Genomic DNA, 25719 nt, shown 5'->3' with positions numbered 1-25719 from the left:
AGTAGCAGTCACAGGCTGAAGAAGCAAGCAGAGGGTGTCATCAGTGAACAGAGTGGGGCTTCCAGAGCCAAGGGGGTCAGGGATGCTGTTGAGTGTGCTTTCCACTGTTCCAAGGTTCAAAGGAGAGGATGGAAGCTGACAGAGCTCACCTGAAGAATGGGAGCAGAAATAGACCAAGTTCCATCCCAGGTACTATTAAAAGAAAAAAAAGGGTAAAACTAATTTTGTTGTTTTCTATAATATGTATGGCACAGTCTATCCTGGCCACACACATCTGGAGGGATTTTCAGTCTTCCTGGATTTGCAGAGAATGGGGCTCTATGGACCACCTGGCTGGACTTCCCCCTCAAGAGCACACCTAAATCTCTTCCTTGACTTCCTCAGGGTCCCTTCTCATGTGTTTCCCCTCCCACACCTATCTTCAGGTCATCTCTGGTGCACATGCACACGTGTGCACGCACACACACATAGACACACACACATACACGAGGTCAACATCAGATGCCTTTACCTCCTGCTTTCTACCTTGTTTTGAGACAGAATTCCTCACTGAATGTGGAGTCCGATGTCTTCAGCTAGACTAGGTGGCCAGCAAGCCCCCAGGGGCTGTGCCTTCCCGGCACTGGAATTACAGGCTGCACAACCACTCCCAGCTCTGTACATGGGTTCTGATCCAGTTCTGCTCCTCATGCTTCCACAGCAAGCACCATATTGACAGGCCATTTCCCCAGTTCCCCTTGCCTGCTTTTGAGAGGATCAAGCTGGTAACATGATGAGAAATGGCTAGAGAGGGGGTGAGGAGGTCCAGAGTGCGCAGGAGCTGTAGAGGGGCACAGAGCAGGGACGCAACAGAGGAGAGATGAGAGCGGAGTGCCAAGAATGAAGAAAGAAGAAAACAGAAAGCTGCCAAAGTCAGAGAAACACACACAGGCCCATTACCTGCAGTACTCCAGGAAGCTGGCAAGATGCCCTTGGTTTCAGGGCTAATGCTGCCAGATGCCAGGTGAGGGTCATGATATCCAGGGCAACTCTGAGACACCCAAGAGTCTAACACCAGTAGCTAACCTAGTGCGAAACCTAGAACCTCTAACCCCAAGCACCTGTGGCCATAGGTTCTTATGCTCAGGGCTTGCAGCTGAGAGGCTCTGCGTCTGTCAGCACAGCCTAGAAGCCAGCCTTTGGCACCCAAGGGTACAGGTCTTCAAAACTAAATACACTTCTCCTTTCCTACTCATCATGGGTAGAGCAAAACCCAGCTTTAGTAGTAAAGGGATGGGCCGTAGTGGCGTTAAAACGCCAAAACCTGGGGGAAAACCACAGCACTGTTACACATTCTACAGGCTGATTACGGCCTCATTGCTTTCAGAGTTGGGATGTTACAGATCCCAGAACCATGTTATCTTGGGCTGGAGAGCTTTAGCTTAATTAGCCACCTCTGCCCACCAGTGCACGTGTGACCTAACATCTTTTGCGACTGTTAGGTAAATACTTTTGGAATGCACAAACAGACCCGGCTTCCACCAACCCAGAGGCTACGAATGCCATCAGATAGCATCTGAGGCCTGTAACAGAGGCCTCCCCTCTTGCTATAATCCACCTGAGGTTTCCACCAAGGCATTTTAAATATCTTCATTTTTCATTTTCTTTGTCCTGTTACTATAAAAACTCTGTAAAACTTCTACTACATCAGAACAAGATACCTGGGGTAAACGGAATCTATTCCTGTGCCAAAGTCCCTCATCTCTGAGGTGAGGACTGTTTTTGGACATGGGCAAAGCTCAAACGCTGCCTGTGGCTGCTAGCTGCCACTTAGAGCTGAGGATTGCATCACCTGCCCACTGGCAATCCGAGCCCAGAACAGGAAACTTCAGTTAAGGCCACAAGTCTCTGGCCTCAGCACCTGGAGCCCTAAATCTCTGTTTCAAGACTTGGCAGCTGGTCTTAGGGTTTCTATTGCTATGATAAAACAACACCATGACAGGGACAGCGTTCCTCCATCTTGTTTCTGCTGCAGCCATGTAAGGTCAGACTCAGTGCTGACTCCGTTTACACTCCCTCCTATGGGAAAATCCCTCAGGAAATCATCCAACCCTGTCTCAGGGACTGAGGTCAAGATGCCCCGGTTAATTGCTGCTTTTTGCTTCTGTGAAACTGCTTGCTCTTCTTCCCCCTGCAATGTCAACCACAACACTGTTTTTACCTGTTTTAAGCTCCCCACAGAAAGCAGCTGGGGCGGCTCTGTGAGAACTCTTTCTCTCCGGGCAGTTGCTGGCCAGCTTAATAAAGACTCAAATTCCCAACTCTGGTTTTTGGGATCTTTGCCCATGACAACCACAACCAAAAGCAACTCTGGGAGGAAAAGGTTTATTTCATCGTACACTTCCAGGTAAATAGTCCGTCACTGAGGAAGTCAGGGTGGGAACTGAAGCAGAAACCATGGAGGACCACTACTTATTGGCTTGTTCCACTTTTTTTTTTTTCTCTTGAGATGGTCTCTGTGTATCCCTGGCTGCCTGGGAACTTGCAATGTAGACCAGGCTGGCCATGAACTGAGATCCGCCTGCCTCTGCCTCCTGAGCGCTAGGATTAAAAGCATGAGACACCACTGCCCGGCTTGCTTTTGCTTTCTTATAGAACCTAGGACAACCAGTCCATTGGTGGCACTACTCATAATTACTCCACATTAATCACTAATTTAAAAATGCTCCCTAGGCCAATCTTATATTAGTATTTTCTCAACTGTGGTCCCTTCTTCTCACATAACTACCTTATGTCAAGTTGACAAAAATAAACAAACAAATAAACAAAAATAACCAAGACAGAGATGTAGTATTCTGGGTCTGTTAGCCCAACTCATAGGCCTTTGGCATCAAGGGCTTGGATCACCACCACTTCAACACCTTGCCTAAATCACATGCATAGGGTGAAGGTGTTCCAACCACCCTGCTAAGACACAGGCATCTTGGGTACCATCTTGTAACCCATCTCTAGAGCGGATCTCACTTCCAAGGACTGGCACAGGTGTCTGTCTCCCCCAGTCCCTGGGATCCCTACAGCTTCACAGACGGGCCACCAAGTCTGAGCATACTGCAGCTCAGAACCTCAGGACGGCTACAGGGACTGCCGGGCCACAAGAATCTCGCCCGCGGCCCAGTCCTGTCTCGGGCTTCCTGGTACAGGCCTGCTACCTAGCCCAGAGCTGTCTCACCATGACTCAGCCCAGGCCAGAGATGATGCGCGACCGTTCCAGAAAAGAGGCGGAGGACAAGGTGGGGCCGAGACGAGGAAAGGTCAGATTGGTCGCACGACGAGTGACGACATCACGGCGCGCGGCCCTTGGGGCCGTCACGGCGGGAAGAGACTGGCTGGGCTTCGGTGACGTTTGGATCGCGCCCGCGAGCCTAGCCTAGGGGTTACGGGATTGGTTGGCATTAGTATGGCGTCATCGGAGAGCGTCGGGAACGCCCAGGATGAGTGACTCTGTAAATGTTGGCTGAGAATAAATGGCCCGGGCTGCGACAGGTGCAATGCTACGCTTTCCGGCCTTGCGAGAAGGCGGGTGGCACGCGGGGATTGGAGCCGCAGTTCCTACTGCGGTGTCGCCGGGCTGACCACGAAGAAGGACACCGCTTGTCTGTCTCCGCCGCCGGACCCCGGCTACGCACGAGAGCCAGGTACCAGTGTGTCGTTGTGGATCGCCCTGAACCGGGGTCACAGGTGCTGCTGAGGAAGTGGGGGTCACAGGACTAATGAACCAGGGGCTGGTGTCTCAGCGCGGTGACATATTACATCCCCAGGTCAACTGTCCTGAGCCAGTGTCCGTGAGCCAGGCGTGGTAATGCAGGCCTGTAGTCTCATCACTGGGGAGGTTGAGCCATTCGATCTCAAGTTCCAGGCTAATTTGAACTAAACAATGAAGATCCTTTGTCAAAAAAAAAACAGTACCGGACGAGGCGGGTTGCACCTTTAATTCTAGTGCTCCCAGAGACAAACAGGCGGATTTCTGAACTGGTGGTCAGCGTGGGCTACAAAGTGAGTTACAGGACAGCCAGGACTACATAATAAAGACTACCCTATCCCTAGGGGAAAAAAAAGAAAAAAAAAAAAGAAAGAAGCAATCGATGGTCATTTGGTAATAGCATCAAGTGATGGTAGCTTTGAATAAAAAAACTTTCATAATGTGGATTCTGTTGTGCACAGTGCCAAAAGGTTTTTCTAGCCGACAGGAATGAGAATCGACAGTGATCAGTTAAACACACTAGGAACGAGGGCAGGTAGTGAATGGGGGCTGGCAGGTGGAACGGATGGTGTTCGAGAAGGCGGCACTGTAGATTGGTTCTTGTAAGGCAAATAAATGTTTACTGAAGCCTGAGAGTTCTAGGCAAGAAAGAGGTTAGAGAGGGGAAATGGTCAGAAGATGTAAAAAGGTGTTTGGGGGACTTGTACTCTGGAGAATGCAAGAGTTTTGAGCCATTTGATGAGTGACAGAACATAGAAGAGACTTAGCCTGGCCTCGAGGATGCCAGTCTCTTAGTTGTCTGTTTCTTGTGGGTAATTAATGCCTTGTGCCTCCTTCCCTGATCAGCTCTGGCCTTAAATCATTAAATAGCAAGCATAAAGTAAAACTCAGTGCATAAGGGAGTAAGAGGCAAGGGACACACCGCTCTGGGGAGTGTAGTCAACTAATGTCATTTAGCACCTGGGAATAGAATCTTGTTGATGTCAACAAGTGTCCTGGGGAGATGAAATTGCAACCTGAACTTTTCCGTGGCAGCTCTGAGCTGAATCTGGAAAGCCCTTCTCCTTCTCACCACCTTTGTTTTGGTTTTGCCAGGGCTGGGGATTGAGCCTGGAACACCACCTTCCTACATGCTAGGCAGACATTCTGTTACTAAGCTAAGCACCTCAGTGTCTCTCCTCAAACGTCATCCGCCTTTTTCTTTGAAGTAGGATGATCCGTCAGTGAATCCTGACTCCGACTCCACAGCACTAGGATTCCAACCACTAACCATTACCCCTGACTTTTTTCTTTTTCCTTTTGTTTTGAGACTGGGTCTCGCTATATCTCTGTGACTGTCCTGGAACCTGCTATATAAATCAGACTGGCCTTGAACTCGCAGAGATCCTCCCGCCTCTGCCTCCCAAGTAATTGATATTAAAGGCGTGCGCCCACCATGCCCAGCTGTACCTGACTTTTTATGGGAACTCTAGAGTTAGAAATTCAATGTCCAGGCTCACAAGGGAAACAGTTTATCAGTTGAACTATCTCCCTGGCCCTCTTTCTACTGTTTTGTTTTTTTGTGTTTTAAGCAGAGTGTGATTGTTAGCTTTAACTATCCACCTGGCACAACTTAGAAGCACCTGGAAGAAAGTCTCAATGAAGGATTGTCTGTCTATATTGGGCTGGTCGGTGGGCATGTCTCGGGCTGGGGTGGGGAGTTTTCAAGTTCATTGATTAGGGAAGACCCAGTAAACTATGGGTGGCATCATTCCCTAGGCAGGGGGGCCTGAACTATATAAGAGTGGAGAAATGGAGTTGTGCTCAAACAAGTGAGCAAGCATTTATTCATTTCTCTCTGGTCTTGACTGTGGATGTGACGTGACTGTTTCAGGTCCCTGCCACCTTGACTTCCTTACAGTGATGGGACTATTACCTGGAATTGAGCGAAAATAAGCCCTTTCTCCCTGAAGGTTCTTTTTATCACAGCACAAGGGAGGAACTGATACACCTGGTCTCCCAAAGCTGTCCAGGCTGGCCTAGAGTTCGTGTGATTCTCTAGCCCCAGCCTTTAGAGTGGTTGGGATGACAGGCCTGCACCTCCTACCATGGCTTGGGAGTCTCAGGATGAAATGTGACTTTCCTGGAAATCCCATGACTAGGACATGCTTTGTAAACTAGGATCTAAAAGGTCTAGACAGCAAGCCGCCTCCCGCCGTGGGTGTGGGTCTCCGACAGAGACTTGGTGTTTATGGAGAGACTCCCGCTTGCCTCTCTGCTGAAGTCTTGAGCGCTTGTGAGACTTCAGTCTTTCCCAGGGCCCCAGGATGATTCGGATAACCCATGCTCCCCCATAGAGGGAGTCTCTTAGTGCTCATTGGCCGCAGGTTACAGGTCCTGGTGATTAACTTCGGGCCTCATTCTCTTCATTCTAGTTCCCACAGGGATACTTAAATACCTACCTGTGTTTTGGACACCGTGTTCATAATGGAGTTTCCTGACTTGGGGAAGCACTGCTCAGAACCAACTTGCAAGCAATTAGGTAAGAACTTTCGAGGGTTCCTTCTAGGAAACAATATTTCATTGGCTGTTTTGTGAGGGACATCTGGCTATTACACTATTAACTAAGTAGTTGGCCTCTGCCCTGGCCTTTGGCTTCTCAGTATAAGGACTCCGGTGCAGGACACAGGGTCTCTTCCTCATTGTAGTTCAGCATCCACCTAAGACCTGGCAATGGCTGCCAGGGCTATGCAGATAAAGTATACAGCTTAGGTGGTTGCGATACCACAGAGATGGAATCCGTGTTGAGAGTATAGCTTTGTGGGTCCTTTGGTGTCTCTTGGCCTTATTACATTTCTAGCCTTGGCACTGGGGTTGTGGCTGAGTTGATAGAACTCTTTGCCCAGCATGTACGAAGCTCTGGATTCTATCCCAGCACATGTAAAACCAGTGTGGTGACTCATGTCTGTAATCCCAGCACTGGAGAGAAAGGTACAGGCAGGAGGAACACACATTCAAGGTCCTCCTAGGCTACACAGTAAGTTCTGGGGCCAGCCTGGGCTAAATAACACCACTGTCTCATTTTTTTTCTCTTTCTTTCTTCCTTCCTTTCTTTCTTTCTTTCTTTCTTTCTTTCTTTCTTTCTTTCTTTCTTTCTTTTAATTTCCTCTCCCCAAAGTTGTTTTCTCTCACATGACACTTCAGGGTGTATATGTCTCTGAAAGGAATGAGGATCCCAGTGTAGATAGTTCCTGCTTTGACTGGTCTGTAATTCTTTGGTTCCAATCTTTCAGAAACTTACTGTTTCGTCTTGATTTTTGTTTTCTAGATTTTCTGCCAATAACATGTGACGCGTGTAAACAAGATTTCTGTAAAGACCATTTTTCCTACGCGGGTCATAAGTGTCCCCTTGCATTCAAGAAGGTAACTCATCCTCTGGGGTCTAGACTGCACGCACCACACCTGTTCTGTGCAGGCCAGAAAACAGTCTGGGATAGCCATGCTTTGAGTTCCGAATGAGCGGGTTTATTAAGTGTGTAGCAAGCCGAGGTAAAAGAGTCAGTAGCGAGAGAGAGCTGAAGAAGGGGAGATGGTGGATGGGTAGGTGAATAGTAAAGCATCATCCAGTTGGGCACTTAGGACATCCAGCAGAAACAGACTGGGGAGGCTGAGGGAGGCAGCCGGAGCTCCCAGTTGCTGTGTTCTTCTGGCTTCCTGTTCCCACTGCAGGCGCTTCCTGTCACGGGGTAAGCAGCGGGCCCTATATTGGAAGTCGTTTCCCCTCTAGCTGTTCTCCATGACATGGTGCTTTACTCTTGGGCTGCACTGCCGTTCTCTTCTCCCTGTCACAGTTAGGGGACGGACTCATCCCCAGTCAAGAAGGCTTAGAGGACGTGTTGAGACAAACACGATTGAGCTTGAAATGGAGTGGGGATGGGTTGCATCATGGCTTCCAGAGCCAGCTTCTCAGTGAACACAGGGGTCAGGTTAGCAATATAGCAATATACCTCACATCTATACAGTGGATACCAGCCACAGCAGGTGCTTACATTAATTGGGTTTTTTCTATTATTTACTTGTTTAGTTCCGTTTTTTGAAATAGGGTCTCACTTCGTAGCTCTGATGGCTTAGAATTTTCTGTCAGTCAGGCTGACCCTGAATTCATAAGAGATCCATCTGTCTGCCTCCTAAGTGCTGGGATTAAAGGTGCTCTCCACTACTCCCAGCTGCTGTCCACATTTTTTGAAACAAGATCTGTTATTGAATTTGGAGCTTACCAAGTGGCCTGATTGGCTGGCCAGCAAACCTGAAGATCTCCACATCTCTGCCTTCCTGGCATTGGAATTACAAGTACATACTGCCTGCCAGGCACAGTGGTAGCACATGCCTTTAATCCTAGTACTTAGGAGGCAGAGGCAGGTGGATCTCTGTGAGTTCGAGGCAGCCTGGTCTACAGAGTGAATTCCAGGATAGTCAGGGCTACACAGAGAAACCCTGTCTCAAAACAAATAAAAACAACAAAATTAAATGCAAGCACATAACTCTTTCATGGATGCCAGAGTCTGAACTTGGGTCTCTGAGCCATCTCCCCAGCCCCTTTAGACTCTGCTTGTAAGGGAATGAACACCCGTGGAGGGAGATGGCCAATTTTTAGTGTCTCTGCTTGCTACAAGACTGTATGGAAGGACTCACATAGATACTGGTGATTTGTGCTCTGAGCTGTCTGTCCCTGGCGGGTGCAGAGGGTCAGCAGTGACAGTCTTCTGGGACAGTCAGGAAGTCAGGAGAGCCCTTGTTGCCTGTGCAGCCTGTGCGTGCAGGTGTGCTGACTCCAGATAGTGTGAGTATGTGTGAGTCAGGACTGAGCTAGTTCAGTGGAGGGACTGTGGCTGTAGGCCATGACCCCTGAGGCCCATGGGGGAAGCCTACACCCTCCTAGCCAAACTGTGCTGTGTCTGAGGGCAAGGAGAGGACAGCCTCAGGTGCCATCCACCCAGTTTTCTGAGATAGTCACTCACTGCCTGGAATTCACCAAGTAGGTTAGCTGGCTGTTTAGCAAGCCCCGGAGATCCTCGTGTCTCCACTCCGTGGTGTTGGGATTGCCAGCACATTTCACCAAACCTGGCTTTCAGGTGCGTGCTGGGAGGAGAACTCGGGTCCCGGTGCTTGCATGGGTATCTCTACCACCTGGGCTGTCTCCCAGCCCTCAGATTGCACCCTCAGTGCTTCACAGTTGGCCCTTCACCTTCACACACTTGGCTTGTGGATTCCCCTGCACCAGTGAACAGCAGGTGTCAAAAGTTTCTTGTTCCTTGGGTCTTTGTAGCAGGAGTTTCTAGGAGATTCCACACTGTCCAGCAGACACTGGGAGGTGCCTATTAGAACCCTGGGTCCCTCAAGTCCATGGGTTCACTCTGTCCCAGAGGTGACTCACAGGTTATGTGAGTGATCCCTGCCACTTCCTCTGGTGGCATATGGACAGGGGGTGACTTTGTCACATGCCTGAAACAGTGCTGGGCACAGTTTAGCCAAGTCACTGGGGTGGGTGGGGTAGGTGACTCACATTCCTGCTTACCAGGTTCTGATGACTAGGTGACCACCTGTTTGTGTGTCATCTGGACCTTTCCTTGTGCCCATGGTGTCTATCCAGAGATCACACAATAATGCTTTGTTTCTTGGGCATCTCAGCCAACTGAGGCAGCCCTCCTGCAGACAGCAGGCCACACACGCCTGTGATCCCTGTTTCCGTCTGGTGTCAGCTGTCCCATCCCCCCTGGCATGGACCGCTCTGTCAGTGGTCCTGGCTCAGAGTTTTGCCTTCACTCGCTCCAGAGCCCCCTCAGTGACCGACAGACAGCGGTGTGGTGTAGCCTGTCCACTGCCGAGGCCGTTCTTCCTGCTTGTAAAGCCACTGAGGGTCAGAGAGGCAGCTGCATAGAGCGGCTGCCGAGATCCTTCCTGCCAGTGGCTCTGAGGGGTCAGGTGGGTCCCCCTCACAGCCATGCACCTCCCCGATCCCTTCAAAGCTGGTGGTGGCCTTCCTTATGCTGTAGGTGACATCCTGTCACCGCAGTTTCTTGTTCTCACCAGTGTGCTCCCCTGGTAAACACATTTTTACCCTCTGTGTGTGAGTGTGTGTGACATTTGAGTGGGAGTCTTGGTGTCATTGTGTGTTCATTATTTCAGGATGTGCAGGTGCCCGTGTGTCCCCTCTGTAATGTCCCTATCCCTGTGAAAAGAGGTGAGATCCCAGACGTGGTGGTTGGAGAGCACATGGACAGAGACTGCGCCTTTCACCCTGGGAGAAACCAAAAGAAGGTGAGAGCTGGGTTAGGGCTGGCACACACGCTGTCACACATGCTAACACACAACATAGTGCTGCTGCTGCTGCTGCTGCTGCTGCTGCTGCTGCTGCTGCTGCTGCTGCTGCTGCTGCTGCTGCTACTTTGGGGGCCAGCATCTCACATAGCCCAGGCTGGTCTCCTATTGCTGTGCAGTCAAGTATGACCTTGAGCCCCTGATCCGGCTGGCTCCTCCTGAGTACTAGAATTACATCATGCTCTCCCATGCCTGCTTTATGTGGTGTTGGGGATTGAACCCCGGACATGGTGCTTGTTAGGCAAACACTCTTCAGACTGAGCCACACCTTCAGCCCTAAGGTGTCTTTTCTAAGTGTGGAGTGCCGCCAGGCAGTGGGAAGCTGAGGTCTTCCTGCGTGGTGAGTGGGGAGTTTGCTGCATGGGAACAGTTCCCAAGTCTCACAAGGGTCCCCGTTTAGGTCCTTATCTTCAGGAGTCCCCAAGCGTCTCTTCTGAGATGAAAGAGGGCAAGGCTTTCTAGAACATTCTGTTGACTCTCTCCTTTTCTGCACTCCCCTGCAGTCAGAAGAAGGGGTCACCTGTCCTCTCCTGGGGGTGGGGGTGTACCTGTCTTGGGTCTTTCTTGGAGAATAATGGGACTTCTCAGAGAAGGTTTGTCCCCTGCCACCCAGAGGGCAGCACAAGCGAGGACTGTGTGGCCCTTGAGCCAGGCATAGCTGCCTCCATCCTGCCCCACCATTGGGACTCACAGCCTCCATCCGACCAGGTCTTCAGCTGTGCCTCTGTATTAAAGGTGGGCCTGCTGAGCCCCGCCTCCAGCGGCTATTTCTGCCCTGTGCTGTGTTTCCTCAGAAGGCTTGCTCTGAGGCTTTCTCCAGCTAACAGCTGGGTCTTGTCTCACCTGCCAGCTCCAGGTCACGTGCCTTTAGCTTCCGAAGTCTGGCTGCATCCTTTCTTTCCCTCTCCCTTTCTTCCTCCTCCTACACTCCCGCTTTCCTTCCCTCCCTCCCTTTCTTCTTGTTTTTGGGACTTAGTCAAGCTCACTCTTGATCCTCTGCCTCAGCTGTCTGAATGCTGGGATTACAGGCCTCCTCCATCAAGCCTCTGCCTCACCTGTCTGAATGCTGGGATTACAGGCCTCCTCCATCCAGCCTAGCTCTTTTTGTTGTTTGCTTTTCTAGACTTATTCCTTTTGGAGAAACCTCTTGGGTGCTGTTTTGTTGATAACTTCACGAGGGGAAAAACCTTACCACTTGCAGAGCCCTTCCTTAGCAGCCTTCTGCAGGCCACACTTTCCCAGGGCCTGAGCTCTGGGCTTAGGAGCCCTCCCATCGCGGCTGCTCCTCCCCTGGGAGTTCCTCATGTGTTTTTCTCCTGCTTATTGTTTTCTCTGACGTTCAGCCTCAGCCTGCCCCACCGTTTTCCAGAGTAAACACACACACACTTAGGCTGTACAGCTTCTAGAAGAGTTTTTTACACACATGTGCATACATACATACACGTATACATACATATACATGCACGCACAGGCCAGGGAGCAGCTCAGTGGATAAAGCTTTCCACTTGGTCATACAGGCCTGAAAACCTGAGTTAAAGCCAAATAAGCCACTGTCCTCAGAACTCCTGAGCCAGTGGCCCCCATGGAACTGCTGTCACTCTCTTGCTTTGCCTCCTTTCCTGCCCTGTTTTCTTTCTGCAAGCTTCAGTCACACACACACACACTCACACCCTCCCTCCCTCCCTCCCTCCCTCCCTCCCTCCCTCCTGTCCCTCACAGGACCGGGTTGCAGGCATATACATGTAGCCATACCCAACTTTTACATGGGTGCTGGAGATCTGACCTTTGATCTCTATGCCTTGACGAGTGCTCTTTCCCACTGAGCCGTCTCCCCAGCTTTAGGGTTTTTTGTTGTTGTTGTTGTTGCTTTTGTTTTTATTGGGCAGCGTTGGAGAATGAATCTGCTGCTAAGCCACAACCATAAGCTTCTTTGTATGCGTATGTATTGTCAGGCGGGAGTGTCTGGGACTTGGGACACAGGTGGAGTCAGTTCTCTCCTAACTCAGTCTCTTTGAGTGCTTACAGAGTCACAGGCCTGTGCCACTGGGCCCGACTGACAGGGCCTATTTGGGCTGGGCTGGCGACAGCTGCTCACAGAAGTGACTTTATTCTTGCAGGTTTTCACACACCGATGCTCGAAAGAGGGATGCAGGAAGAAGGAGATGCTGCAGCTGGCTTGTGCACAGTGCCATGGCAACTTCTGCATTCAGCACAGGCATCCTCTGGACCACAACTGCCAAGCTGGGAGCAGCTCGGCCAGCAGAGGAAGGTGAGCACAGACTCCTGGTGCCGCCAATCTGGTGCGCAGGAGCTTAGATTCTCAGTCAGAGCTGGGGTCCTATGAAGTTAGTTCTGTAGCTGCCGCATGCTGGATACCATAACATCAGGAATTTATTCTTTCATGGGCTGAGAACAGAGAGTTGGCAGCTGTTTGTCTCGTTCTGAGAGGCCTCACCTCTCCCAGTTTCTCCCAATTTTTGGTCTGCCCAGTACTCCCTGGTAAGCCTGGCTTTGTAGGCACGTTGCTCCCTCTCTGCCTTTGTCTGGGTGTTGTCTGCCTGAGTGCCCGTCTGCATTCTGCCTCCTGCTCTATTAGGACATAGTCAGTTGTGTGCCCTGCTGTCTTGATGGCTGAGACGACTCTGTTTGGTCATCTCAGACTTGTCTCTGAATGAAGTCCCTTCTGAGTGCTAGGGTTGGGTTGGGCATTTCTTTTTTCTTTTGTGCAAGGGGGCACAAGCACAGGTCATCCTTTATTGCTATTTTTTTTTTGGTTTTTTGTTTGTTTGTTTGTTTGTTTTTTCAAGACAGGGTTTCTCTGTGTAGTTTTGAAGCCTGTCCTGGAACTGGTGCTGTAGACCAGGCTGGCCTCAAACTCACAAAGATCTGCCTGCCTCTGCCTCCCGGGTGCTGGGATTAAAGGTGTGTGCCACCACCACCCATCTTCTTATTGCTACTTTTATAAGTAGTAGAAACTTCTGTCTGCACTCACTCCTGAGACAAAATGAAATATAACTTACGTGTGTGTGTGTTTATTTATGTGTGCCTCTGCCCACCCATGTACACACTCAGGTGTGCATGGATGTTAGTCCTTGAGTTCCACCTTGTTTGACACAAAGCCTCTTGTTTGCTGTGGCGTGTGCCAGGCTGACTGGCCTGAGAGTTTCCCTGTAGGTTGCTGCCTTCACCCCCCACATTCCTGTAGGATCCCTGGGATTGTGGACACACACTAGCATCTGGCTCGTTCATGGCGCTGGGAGTTAAATGGGTCCTCAGGCTTGTGCAGCAAGCACTCTCCGCTGAACCATCTGCCAGCCCCATAAGTTACCTCTTAGTCTTTAATCTTTAGTTGGGAGTAACGATACATATATGCTACAGCATGCATCTACAGCGCTCAGAGGACAGCTAAGTTACTTTGTATTGCACTTGACTTTCTTAAGCTGTTTGTATGTGATCCAGGCTGGAGCACAACCATCTAACTGCATAGACATGAGTGGGCTTTTTGATGCCGTCAGAGGATCGAATAAACACGTCTGACTTTCTCTGTAGGCCTTCAGCATCCAGTGCTCCTGAGCAGAAGCCATCGGGAATCAGTTGGCTGGCCCAGCAACTCAGGTACTGGCCTAAATTGTCTCTCAAACATGGGACACAGCATGCTTCCATAAGAAAGGCTACAGTAGCTGTGTCTAGAGTGTCTCAAGTGACTCCCAAGGCCCTTTTTCATGACAGATTCCTTCTAGGCAGTTCCGATGTGTGGTGACCCATCGCTTCTTTCTCTCCTTTTCCAGGCGGACGGTGAAGTGACAGCGTGGGCCACACAGCAGCTCCTTTCTGTTGGGTTTTAACCCTGGCCTCCAGCACCTGCCTGATTCTCCTGGTAGACTGAGTCTTTATGGAAAAGTCTCCATTGACTGTTCAAGTTAGGGCAGAGAGATGGCCCAATGGGTAAAGCGCTTGCCTCACAAGCCTGAGGACTAGTTTATCCCCAGAATTCATGTTTTAAAAAAGCCAGATATGGTTGGTGCACACTTATAATCTTACCAATGTAGAGTGGAGGCAAGCCAATCCCTGGGGCTCTCTGACCAGCAGCCTGGCCTAATTGGGGAGTTCCAGGCCAGAGTGACATCACCTCAAAAAACAGGGTGGACATTTCCTGAGGAGGGACATTGGAGATTCATTGGACTTCACACACACAGTGCATAAATTATTTAACAAAAGAAATGAGGCTGTTCAGCAACTTTGAGGTATGTTACGTTCCTGTAGCAAGCTGCTGAGTTCAGGAGCTGAGGACCTGTGTAAACATTATTAGTGGTGGCTTTGGCCTGTGGTATACCATTTCTGAAAAATTCTGTCCTATAACAGAAAAGAGCTGCTGATGTCTCTGAATTCTTCCCTACATGGCTTTTGTAATGAGGTGTCTGTGGGGCACAGTCCACCCACGGTTCCCAAGAACTCAAGTCAGTGTGGTGCCCTTTCCTGACCCAGGCTGGGGCTGCTGTGGAGGGAGGCTGTGTACTTGGCGTACAGTGGACTTAAGAAACCAGCTTAGCCGTGCCGTGACTCCTCATGCCCGGCTTCAGTTTTCACTTCTAGATAGAGTCTCACCATGAAGCTCCATCTGTCCTGGAACTCACTCTGTAGACCAGGCTGGCCTTTAACTCACAGAGATCCACCTGCCTCTGCCTCCCAAGTGTGGGTCCAGTTTTAACTCCCAAGAAGAGCATCATGAAAGGGAAGCCTTCTCTGGACTTTCTGGTGGCAGCAGGCAGGGGCCTTCTTCTTGGGCTCTTCTTTGAGGAGCAGAAAGCCAGACAGGAAGAGCAGTGGAGAGGGTCTGCCACCAGCTGCCCATTCCCATGTGGGGGAGAGCACGTCTGGAGTGCCCCGTGACAGATACCAGCATTAGGTTGATCCTGATGACCACTGGGTGTCAGGGATGTCATGGGACCATCCCTCCCCCCCCAAGCCGGATTTGCCCTTAACCCTGATTTCTGACACCTTTGGGGCAGTTGAACTCCCTGAATGACATACCTAGCAGCATTCTGCAGGGTTTTGTGGCCTCTGGCTGTGATGGGGAGGCAGGACTGGGGCTCAGTCTGTTCCCCGAAGACTTGACTGTGAGTGTCCTAAGCCAGTGCCTCTCCAGGGTCCACGTCAGTACAGCTCCCGACTCGTATTGCATTGCTTCCTACTCCCAGTCTCTGACTAGTTCTGAGGAGACTCGGGGTTTGCCCTTAGAACAAGGTCTAGGCTGTGGTGCTTTGTGGAGACATTGAGACAAATCATTTCTTTGCCTCCACTTCCCAGGGTGGTAGCCCCTAGCCTTCATGGTGATGGGCACTTGAGATGTAGCCAGCATACTGGAGCTTTTAATTCTGCTTCAGATTTGAAATATCTGGGTTTATAATTCAGCACTGTTTAAGTACGTTAGGGACTTGGGTGTGTGAACCTACCTCCTAACCATTTATGAAATAAAAATGCCTCAGCTGAAATAACTCCAAATTGGGGATTGAAAGTCATTGCTCCAGTGATTTAAGAGTTGTCCTGCTCTTGCAGAGGACAGGAGTTTAGTTCCAAGCGTCTCTCACAACTACACGTAAACTTCAGCTCCTGGCATTCAACGCCTCTGGCCTCTGGGCACTTGTACTCAAAGGCATACACCCTTAAACACATAAAGGAAAATCAGAAGTATGTTGGGAAAGGTTAGGGCCTAGCTTTGTGGGTGAACACTTGCCTAGGGTCCAGCAGTGAGGAGCTGAGGCCATGATTCTATAGGAGAGCACCTGCCTAGCACCCTTCAGGTCTGGGGAATGGTTTTTAGTAGAGCACCTGCCTGTCGTGTCTGAGACAAAGGAAGCAAAACAAAATCACCAGACTTTGAGGATTATATCAAATGTAAGACATTGTTTATATGTTAAAGTATTTTATATGTAATGGTAAATAAAATTATTTCACCTGTTTGTTTTTTATTTATTTTTAGACAGTCTCGCTAAATAGTGATCTCTAGACCAGTCTGATCTTGAACTCACAGAGCTCCTGCCTCCACCTGGAATTAACAGGCGCCATCACCCCCAGCTTGTTTACTTTTCTATGTGTGTGTTCTGTCTGTATGTGTACCGCGTATGTGCCTGGTGCTTGCAGAGGCCAGAATGTGTTTTCTTAGGAAGTGTGGATACTTATTTTCAAAGTCTGCATTGTGTGTGTGTGTGTGTGTGTGTGTGCGCGCGCGCATGCGCGTGCATACATGGAGTTCAGGTGTGTTTGCACATGTCAGAGCACAAGCATGCACAAATGTGGAGGCCGTCTTCCTTGGTTGCGGTTCATCTGGTCTAGCTGCCAGCCAGCTCCAGGAATCCCTGTCTTTGCCTCTTGCATGCTAGGACTACTGGAAAGCTGCCATGCCCACCTGACCCTTCTTTCTTAAGATCTGGGGACTTGAACGCTGGTCCTCACACTTGTGTGGCAATCACTTTGCCCTCTGAACATCTTCCCGGCCCTGTGTGCTCTTTTTAAGCAGAGACTTAGCAGCTTGTCCCTCTACTCTAGTACAGATTAGCATTCTCTGTCCTCAGCTGCTGGGGTGCTATGGGCAGAGGCTTTTGGGGAACACTAGGTGGAGGGAGGAACTTTGTATCCGTAAGACTTGCTGTTAAGCCATGTGTTGGTGTCCTGGTCCCTGCCCAGTCACCTTGAGTAGGTAGTAAGGGTCTGTTTTCATACCTGCCCCAGGTAGTTAGCATCATGGTGTATGGACAATGCTGGGATGAACAGGTGCATTGGCACCCCTATGTGTCATTCAGTGAGCACCAGCATGGCCTTGGGCATCCTCAAAACCCTCCCAGAGGCATGGGAAGTGGGACTGAAGCCAGATTGAAAAATGGAGAAAATTGACAAGAAAATGTAAAGAACCTGCAAACACAAGAGTCTGAAAAACTTAACCAGCTGAGAAACAAGAATTCTGATGTAATTAATAACTGCTTAAGGCCTTGCTTTTCTCAGCTCGCTGCTCCCAAAGAGGACCAGAATTCAGTTCCCAGCACCCATGTATGGCAGCTAACAGACTGGTACTCTACCTGGGAGGGAGGGGGGATTCTGATGCCCTCTTCTGGTCTCCATCAGTACCTGCACCACATGTCCACACTGAAACACATAAATTTTTTAAAAATCCCTTTTAAAAGATTATATCCCCATCCAAGACACTCCTACAAGCACCCTATGATTTCAGTTATAGAAAAGGGAGCAGAGTTAGAGGAAAGGGTGTCTCCTAACAATCCGTTGGGTAACAAAATTCCAAAAGCTACCAAAATCCTACATGCAGTCACCATTGAAGACACTTAACCACTGATCTTTAAAACGCTCACACTCATGGGCTAGAGAGTTGAGCTGGCTGGAGAGAGTTTAAGAGAACCCAGGTTCCATTCTCAGCACCCACATGGTGGCTCATAACTGTCTTGTAACTCCAGTCCCAGAGGATCCAATACCCTCTTCTGACCCCTGTAGGCACCAGGTACATACATGGTGAGCATATATGAATGCAAGCCAAGTATACACATAAAAATAAATATAAAACTTAAAAAATTAGGCCAGCCAGCCATGGTGACACACACCTTTAATCCCAGCATTTGGGACCCAGAGGCAAGCAGATCTCTGAGTTCGAGACCAGTTTGGTCTACAAAGCAAGTTCCAGGACAGCAAGGGCTGTTACATAGAGAAGGCCTGTCAAAAAAAAACAAAAACAAAACAAAACAAAAACAAAATTAAGGAGCCCACACCTATACTCTGATGTGTGGTTTATTATTTACTTTGGTGACTTCTTTTTTCCTCTTTGTTGTTTTGAGAGTGTCTCATTATCTAGCCTGATAGACGTGTGACCTCTGAACTCACAGAGATCCACCTGCCTCTTCCTCCCAAAGGCTGAGACTAAAGGTGTGAGTCACCACACCCAGAGCGTTTCTTTGAAACAAGTATCCACGGCTCACCTCAAGGGAGGTCTTGAGCCCCTGATCCTCCTGCCTCCACTTTCCAGGAACTAGGCTCACAGACGTTTATCACTTTCCCAGTCTCTTAGGTGCTGGTGATGGAACCTAGGGCTTCACCGATGGTTGGTGAACATGCTGCCAAGTGAGCTACAGCCCATCCCGCTACTTTGATAACTCGTCCTGAAATTCTTTTCTGCATTGAAACCAAGGACTCTGCTTTACCTGAATCAAGGTTCCCTAAAAGATTTTTAAAAATTTAAAGAAAACTTGACGACTCGGTGCTTGCTGAACACTTCCTGCTCTTCTGAGAATTCAAGTTCGATTCCCAGCACCCACATCCATCACACACCCAGCTCACAACCATCTGAAACTCCATTTCTGGAGAATCCGAAGCCCTCTACTGGTCCCTGCAAGCACTGCAGTGCACAGATCACATGCAGACAAAACACTCATATACAAAAAATTAAAACAAATTTTTTATTTTTAAAAAGATTTCTTTTATTATGTATACAGTGTTCTGCCTGCATGTTTGCCTATATGCCAGAAGAGGACACCAGATCTTATTACTGATGGTTGTGAGCCACTGTGTAGTTACTGGGAATTGAACTCATGATCTCTGGAAGAGCAGCCAGTGCTCTTAACCTCTGAGCCATCTCTCCAGCTTTAAATCTTTATTTTAAAATAAAAGGAAATAAAAAGAGTTTTAAAGTTCATCTGCTACAGGTGACAGAATGGAGCCCCCATTCCTGTTGCTGCTGAGAGGCCTGCACAGAAGCTGCCCCAGTGGGCACAAGCCAGTGGTCACTAGATTGTCCAGGCATGTCACCATCCACCTGCCAACCATCCCCAGTTCTACAGAGTGTAAAATCGACCTTTAACTTAATTAAACTTAATTATGTGTGTATATGAGACTGAGTGTTCTGCACACACATATGTCTGCACACATATGTGTGTGTGCGCCTGATGTTCTGGGTGTTATAGCTCCTGGAACTGGAACGTGGCCATGGTTGTGAGCCACCATGTAGGTGCTAGAACTGAACCCAGATCCTCTGGAAGAGCAGCAAGTGTCCTTAACTACTGAGCTATTTCTCCAGCCCTGGAAGATGTTTTATGGGTTTATGTTGTTTAAACAGAATCCCAGCATGTAGCCCAGGCTAGCCATGAGCTTGAAATCCTACTGCCTCTACCTCCCAACTGCTAGAGTCCTGGGATTACAGGCAAGAGCTCCCACACCTCTCAAGCCTTGTGGCCTCATTTCGTGGAGCTGCTTGGGATCTATGTCTGGTATAGGCTGGAAGGGTCAGCACATTAACCAAAGGCTTCCTTCCTGTCTCTTATGGGGCAGACACCTCTTCAACTTCTCTGACATCTTAGAGCTGGCTTTGGGAAGGGTCGTTCTCCCCGTCTTGGCTGCTTCCTCCCTTTTCTGAGTTGTCTTCTGTTGTCAGATCCAGTCTATCTTTGGGTGGAGTCCAAAGCCTGGCTGTTTTTCAGACCAGAGACTAGGGACAGCGGCTGGCTTTTCAGAGTGTGAGCTGCAGTTTCTGTCCTTCTCACAAGATGTCACCAGAAGGCCTTCTTTGGAGTGGAGGTTGACAGTGCCGCAGGCCCTTCCTGTGAGGCACTCGGTGGTGTCCCTGAAACCTGGGTCTGAACAGTCACCCTCACCTGGAGTAACTACTGGGGACTAACAAGGGTCTCTTCAGTTCCTCAGCTCCAAAACGAGTTTGGGAAGTGGGTCGGTATGTGGGTGAATTAGATTTTCTTTCCCAAGTTCAAACTTGAAAAAGGGATCTTTGATGTCCTCTCTGCTTTACAATGTGTCTTCTTTTCCCCATGTGTGTGTGTTGTGTGGTGCGCATATGTGTAATGCAGAAGTGTGTGTGTGTGTGTGTATGTGTGTGCAGACCGAAACTGATATCAGACATCTGCCTCAATCACTCTCCACTTTATTCATTGAGACAGACACTCTCAATTGATCCCAGAGTTCAATGATTCAACTAGTCTGGCTAACCAGGCTGTTCTGGGTTCCTCTGTCTCTGCCTCCTGAGCACCGGGATTACAGGCTACTGCCAGGCCTGCTAGCTTATTCATTTGGGTTCTGGGGATCTGAACTCTTGTCCCACCTGTTCAGCAAGGACTTTATCCACTGAGCCATCCGCAGCCCATGTTTTCAAGGGTCTTGAGGGGGGTATGGGAGGGAAAGTTGGCCTGACTTCCCCTCTTGTCCTGGGTAAGGAGTGACTTGTTTTATTTTTCTGGAACAGTGTGAGAATGCATAATCAGAGGCAGGAGGGGTGGCTCGGTGATTGAGAGCACAGACTGCTCTTCCAGAGGCTCTCAATTTGACTCCCAGCACACACATCAGGTGACTCACAGTGAGCTTCCGGGAACTCTGGCTCCTCTGTGGACACTTACACCCCTGTGCACACACTGACACCCCCCCACACACACACACACTCATAATTTAAAATCCCTCACAGGTGTGCCCTATTTTGGGGTTAAGATGATTCCGGATGTAGTCAAGTTGACAACCAAGAATAGCCATCACACAATTCCTGCAAATTGTCCTCTGCCCTTCCTGCGGGTGCCAGGGCACATGCATGTCTGTGCAGACACACACAATAAATTAATAATTGAAACAGAGCCAGGAGATAGTGGCACACGCTTTTAATCCCAGCACTTGGGAGGCAGAGGCAGGAAGATCTCTGAGTTTCAGGCAGCCTGGTCTACAGAGCGAGTTCCAGGACAGACAGGACTATACAGAGAAAACCTGTCTTGAGAAACCAACAAAATTTAAAAAAAAATTGGCAGTCACTATCACCCAGGAAGACGAGCGCTTGGCCGTTAGATGTTCAGAGAGGCTGTCGGATGTTTGCTTCCATTTGTTGATTCCATCCTTCTACTTTTCCCTCTCTGGGTCAGGACTCGGGTAGGACTAGCTCAGGGCTAACCTGGGCTACAGTTGAATTCAAAGCTGGTCAGGGAAATTTAGTGAGACTCTATCTCAAAATAAAAAGTAAAAAGGGGTTGGAGATATGACTCCACAGTGAGGTGTTCCTGCTGCTCTTGCAGTTAGTTCCCAGCACCCATGGTGGGGCAGCACATGACTGCCTATGCCTCCAGCTCTGGGGCATCCAGCGCCTTTGGCCTGCCTGGGAACTGCACTCATGTACAGACACACACATGCACACAATTCAAACTAAAGATAAATCTTTGGTTTGGTTTGGTTGGGGTAATTCTGTTATTTTAAAGACAGAGTCTCAAGTTAGGTAGTAGTGGCACACACCTTTAATCCCAGCACTCAGGGAGGCAGAGGCAGGCAGATCTCTGTGAGTTCAAGCCCAACCTGGTCTACAGAGTGAGTTACAGGACAGCCAGAGCTAGACAGAAAAACCCTGTCTCAAAGGAGAGAGAGAGAGAGAGACTCTCAATATGTAGCCTTGGTTGTCCTGGAATTCCATCCCTGGTACCCTATTAACTGGTCACAGGACAGGAGGATAAGAAATTCAAGGCCATCTTCTTGTATAACAAGTCTGAAGCCAGCCTACACTACAAAAAAATAAAACCTCAAAAGATGGAAAGAGGGTTGGGGTATAGCTTAATGACAGAGCTCTTTCCTAGAATCAGCAGTTGATCACCTGCCTAGAATCCCCCAGTGAGGGGCTGGGGTGTGGCTCAGTGGTAGAGCATCTGCCTAGAATCCCCCAGTGAGGGGTTGGGGTGTGGCTCAGTAAGAGCACCTGCCTAGAATCCCCCAGTGAGGGGCTGGGGTGTGGCTCAGTGGTAGAGCACCTGCCTAGAATCCCCCAGTGAGGGGTTGGGGGTGTGACTCAGTGGTAGAGCACTTGTCTAGAATCCCCCAGGGAGGGGCTGGGGTGTGGCTCAGTGGTAGAGCACCTGTCTAAGATGTGCAAAGCTGCCAGTACTGAGACAAAACAAACAAGAAACAAGCGAGTATAAGGTACTAATCGTACCTGTGTAACCCTTTCCTGTTTAATAGCTTCCCTGGGAAACAGGCCCAGTCACCAGGGCCACCATTTCTATGGCTTTCAGATGGAAAGCTTGTGAGATTTTGGGACAGTAGGCTATTCCACACACTGCCCGGTGTTGATGTGTCCACCGTGCTGAGTTCCAGAGTCACTGATTCTATGGCTGTTGGCTTGCTGTCAGCTGAGTTCTTCCTTCCTTCCAGGTTCTCAGGTGCCTTTGCTTTGCAGGTCACTAACCAGCATGCCTAACAGCCTTTGACTCTCATTCCGTGGAAGCCTATCCCTACTCCACCAGGGCAAACAAGGTGTTTGGGGCACAATGAGTCTTGGCAGTCTAGTTCAATGGTTCTCCATCTCTTAGCAGTGTCAGAGTGCCACACCCTCAGGCTTTGTTTCCCAAGGTGTGCTAAAGGCAGGAGCAGGCTTTGGCTCTTGGACAAACGCAATAGTCCAGGATGGAATCTTGTATGAGAAAAACGTTGCATCCTACGATACAGAGGGCGCTTACAAGATGAGTGCTAAATTCACAGACTCTCCTTTTATGATTTATTTATTTTTATTTCATGTGCATTAGTGTTTTGCCTGTAAATATGTCTGTATAAAGGTGCCAGACCCCCTGGAACTGGAGCTACACAGAGTTGGGAGCTGCCATGTGGGTGATGAGAACGGAATTCAGGTCCTCTGGAAGAGCAGCTGGTGCTCTTAACCACTGAACCATCCCTCCAGCCCCACAGACACTCATTTTAAGTCGTGTTGTAAGTTAGAAAAGCCAGCTTTAGCTGGTTTTGTGTTCCCTTGCTGACATGCTTGCCTACCGTGCAAGAAGTCTTGGGTTCCATCCCTGGCACTGCAAGCATTGGGCGTGGTGTTGCACACCTGTAATCCCAGCACTCGAGGAAGCAGGAGAGGCAGAAAGAATCCTCAGATACATAGAGATGATGAGGCCAGACTGGGCTACATGAGATCCTTTCTTGACAAAAATGGGGGGCGGGTGGGTGGCAGGTGAAATGGCTCAGCAGGTAAGGGTGCTTGCCACTAAGCCTAACAGCTGAGTTCAGTCCCCTCCCCAGGACTGCTGCGTTGAAGCAAGAGAACTGACCCCCGAAAGTTGTCTTCTGGCACCCACATACACACAATGTACACACGCATGCATGCAATAAACAAGCAAACTAGTAGCGGGAACAACGGAACAAAGGCCAGGTCTATTCCGTGCGTTCATTTTTGGGTCAGAGAGCCTCAGAGTGGCTTGGAGGATGTGGCAGCAGTCGGGCTGGATCGGCAGCGCGGTGCGTTGTCTTTGCCGCAGCAAAGGCCACAGCCGAATCACATTTCCTGACCTTTATTTAGTTAAGCTACAAGCCTGGAGGAGGTTCATTAGTGATTTTTATTTTTAGAGTTTTCAGGAGAGTAATGAAGTCATTTATACTGGACTGGCAAGATGGGTCACTGGGTAAAGGCACTTCCCATCGAGCCTGATATAACCTGAGTCTGAGCCCCAGGACGCACATGGTGGAAGGAGAGAGACGAGTCTTGTAAGTTGTCCTCTGACCTCCACACACGTGCGGTGACACTTGTGCAATCGCACATGAATTAGTAAATGGATTTTTTTTCCCCTTGAGACAGGATCTCACTATGTAGCTCTGCTGTCCTGGAACTCACTCTGTAGACCAGGCTGGCCTGGAACTCACTCTGTAGACCAGGCTGGCCTCGAACTCACTCTGTAGACCAGGCTGGCCTCGAACTCACAGAGATCCACCTGCCTCTGCCTTCTGAGCGCTGGGATTAAAGGCGTGCGCCAACACTCCCCAACCAAGGCTGCTTCTTGTGTAGCAGAAAGGATGGTGGTTTGGGTTGGCTTTTGTGCTTTTGAAATAGGATCTTAATACGTGGTCCAGGCTGACCTAGACTTCTCCATCCTCCTGCTTCAGCCTCTCCAGCACTGGGATGATGAGCCTGAGTCCCCATACCCAGTCTTAGATAGATAAAATCTAGGGTAGCAGTAAATCATGGAGAGAGGGGAGAAAGGAAGAGACGGAGGACAGAGAGACAGAGAGAAGGGGTGGTGGTGGTATAGGGGCCAATGTGAAGTTTAGGGGGTACGGCCTCAGAGGAAGGGGGAAACAAGAGTTTGGTCTTGGACATCAAGGTGACAGTATTTGGGGCTGAGGACATGGCTTAGTGGGTGAAGTGTTGGCTGCGTAAACATAATAACCTGATTTGGATCCACAGAACCCATGTGGTATGGCACACATCTGTAAGCCCAGGGCTGGGGATGCAGAGAGAGAAGGAGTCAGTGAGCCCCAGGCTCAGTGACAGACTCTGTCTAAAAGGAAAAGCTGGAGTCAGTCACGTGGCACTTGCCTTTATCCTAGCACTCAGAAGGCAGAGGCAGGGTCAGGCAGCTCTCTGTGAGTCTGAGGCTAGCCCGGTCTGCACAAAAAGCTCCTGGCTAGCCAGGGCTACAGGGTGAGGTGGTCTGAAAAAGAAACTTAACGTAGAGTGATATACCTGTGGCCTCCACACGTGTGTGCACAAATATGCACGTGCATCTCCACACATGTATACTCCGATGCAAACACTTACACACTCCACAGGCTGCACAAAGAAACACGTGCCCAGTGGAACAGGAACAGGTGGAACTTGAGATCATAAATGTCAGTTCCCTCTCCCAAACAATTAGAGAAGGACAGAAAACAACCCAGCCATCAATAGCTTTTATTCTCATAAACGGTAACCAGGAGATAGAATGGCAGGGAAAACACCATTTATGCAGCCAGTTAGAACACTTAGCATTACGCCTAAGTGAAGCCCAGAGAAGACCTCTATGGCGTGGAACTGAACAGGCACATCTTCCCCTCTGCAGACTACGATCAAGAGGCAGGGCGTGGCAGCACACGCCCGTGGTCACAGGATTGTGACTGTGAGGCTAGCCTGGGCTACTTGGTGTCTGGAGGGGACAAGGAGCAGATGCAGATCGATGGAAAGCGTATTTGGACGATCCGGCATCCTGACAAAGTCCATTGCTTTCCCTAAATTAGTTTACCCAGCAAGGCTGATGATCCTGGTTAGCAATACCAGCAGCGAGCTTGCTTCCGGACGTAAGGAAGTCAGTGCTTACGTTCAGATTACAAGTAAACGTGGGTCAGAGGCTGCCACTGTGTAAAGTGCTTGCTGAGTGGGGATGAGGACCTGGGTTTGTATGCCCAGAATCCATGTTTTTCTATTTCTTTTTAAGTTCTCATTTGTAGTTCCAGCATTGGAGAGACAGGAAGATTGCTCACTGGCAAGCTAGCCTTGATGAATCTGTAAGCTCCAGGTTCATTGAGAGATCCTGTCTCAAAAAGTAACATGGCAAAGTGGTAGAGAAGGGTGGTGATATTTTGTTTGTGCTCTAATAAAGCTTGACTGGAGATCCGAGGGTGGAGCTAGCCACTAGCTAACCATAGCGGCCAGGTGGTGGTGACACACACCTTTGACTCCAGCACTTGGGATCTCACACCTTTGATCCCAGTACTTGGGAGGCACATGCCTTTAGTCCCAGCACTAGGGAGGTGGAGACAGGATCTCAGACCCATTCAGTCTGAGGATTCCTAGAGACAGGGTCTTGCTATTCAGTCTGAGGAATTTGTAGAGGTAACCTCTAGTGGCTGGC

General features: G+C 49.5%; 1 protein-coding gene across 1 annotated transcript; it reads left to right on the top strand.

The window, feature by feature from the left end:
- Nucleotides 1-3455: 3455 nt before the first annotated feature.
- On the top strand, nucleotides 3456-16054 carry Zfand2a (zinc finger AN1-type containing 2A). Its single transcript, XM_005367108.3, has 7 exons — nucleotides 3456-3674; nucleotides 6154-6260; nucleotides 7047-7141; nucleotides 9905-10036; nucleotides 12214-12365; nucleotides 13646-13711; nucleotides 13885-16054. Exons 2-7 carry the CDS (start codon nucleotides 6206-6208, stop codon nucleotides 13898-13900), a joined length of 516 nt encoding a protein of 171 aa, XP_005367165.1. The 5' UTR covers nucleotides 3456-3674; nucleotides 6154-6205; the 3' UTR covers nucleotides 13901-16054.
- The last annotated feature ends 9665 nt before the right edge of the window (nucleotides 16055-25719 follow it).

Source organism: Microtus ochrogaster, unplaced genomic scaffold (assembly GCF_000317375.1).
Source record: "Microtus ochrogaster isolate Prairie Vole_2 unplaced genomic scaffold, MicOch1.0 UNK16, whole genome shotgun sequence".
NCBI classification, from domain to species: Eukaryota; Metazoa; Chordata; class Mammalia; order Rodentia; family Cricetidae; genus Microtus; species Microtus ochrogaster.
Note: the sequence above shows the minus strand (reverse complement) of the source record. Positions and strands in the feature narration are given on the sequence as shown.

Coding starts and splice junctions, on each gene's coding strand:
- Zfand2a (XM_005367108.3), top strand. CDS start 6,206: ATGGAGTTTCCTGACTTGGGGAAGCACTGCTCAGAACCAACTTGCAAG. Junction 6,261..7,046: donor ACCAACTTGCAAGCAATTAG/GTAAGAACTTTC, acceptor TTTGTTTTCTAG/ATTTTCTGCCAATAACATGT. Junction 12,366..13,645: donor AGCTCGGCCAGCAGAGGAAG/GTGAGCACAGAC, acceptor CTTTCTCTGTAG/GCCTTCAGCATCCAGTGCTC.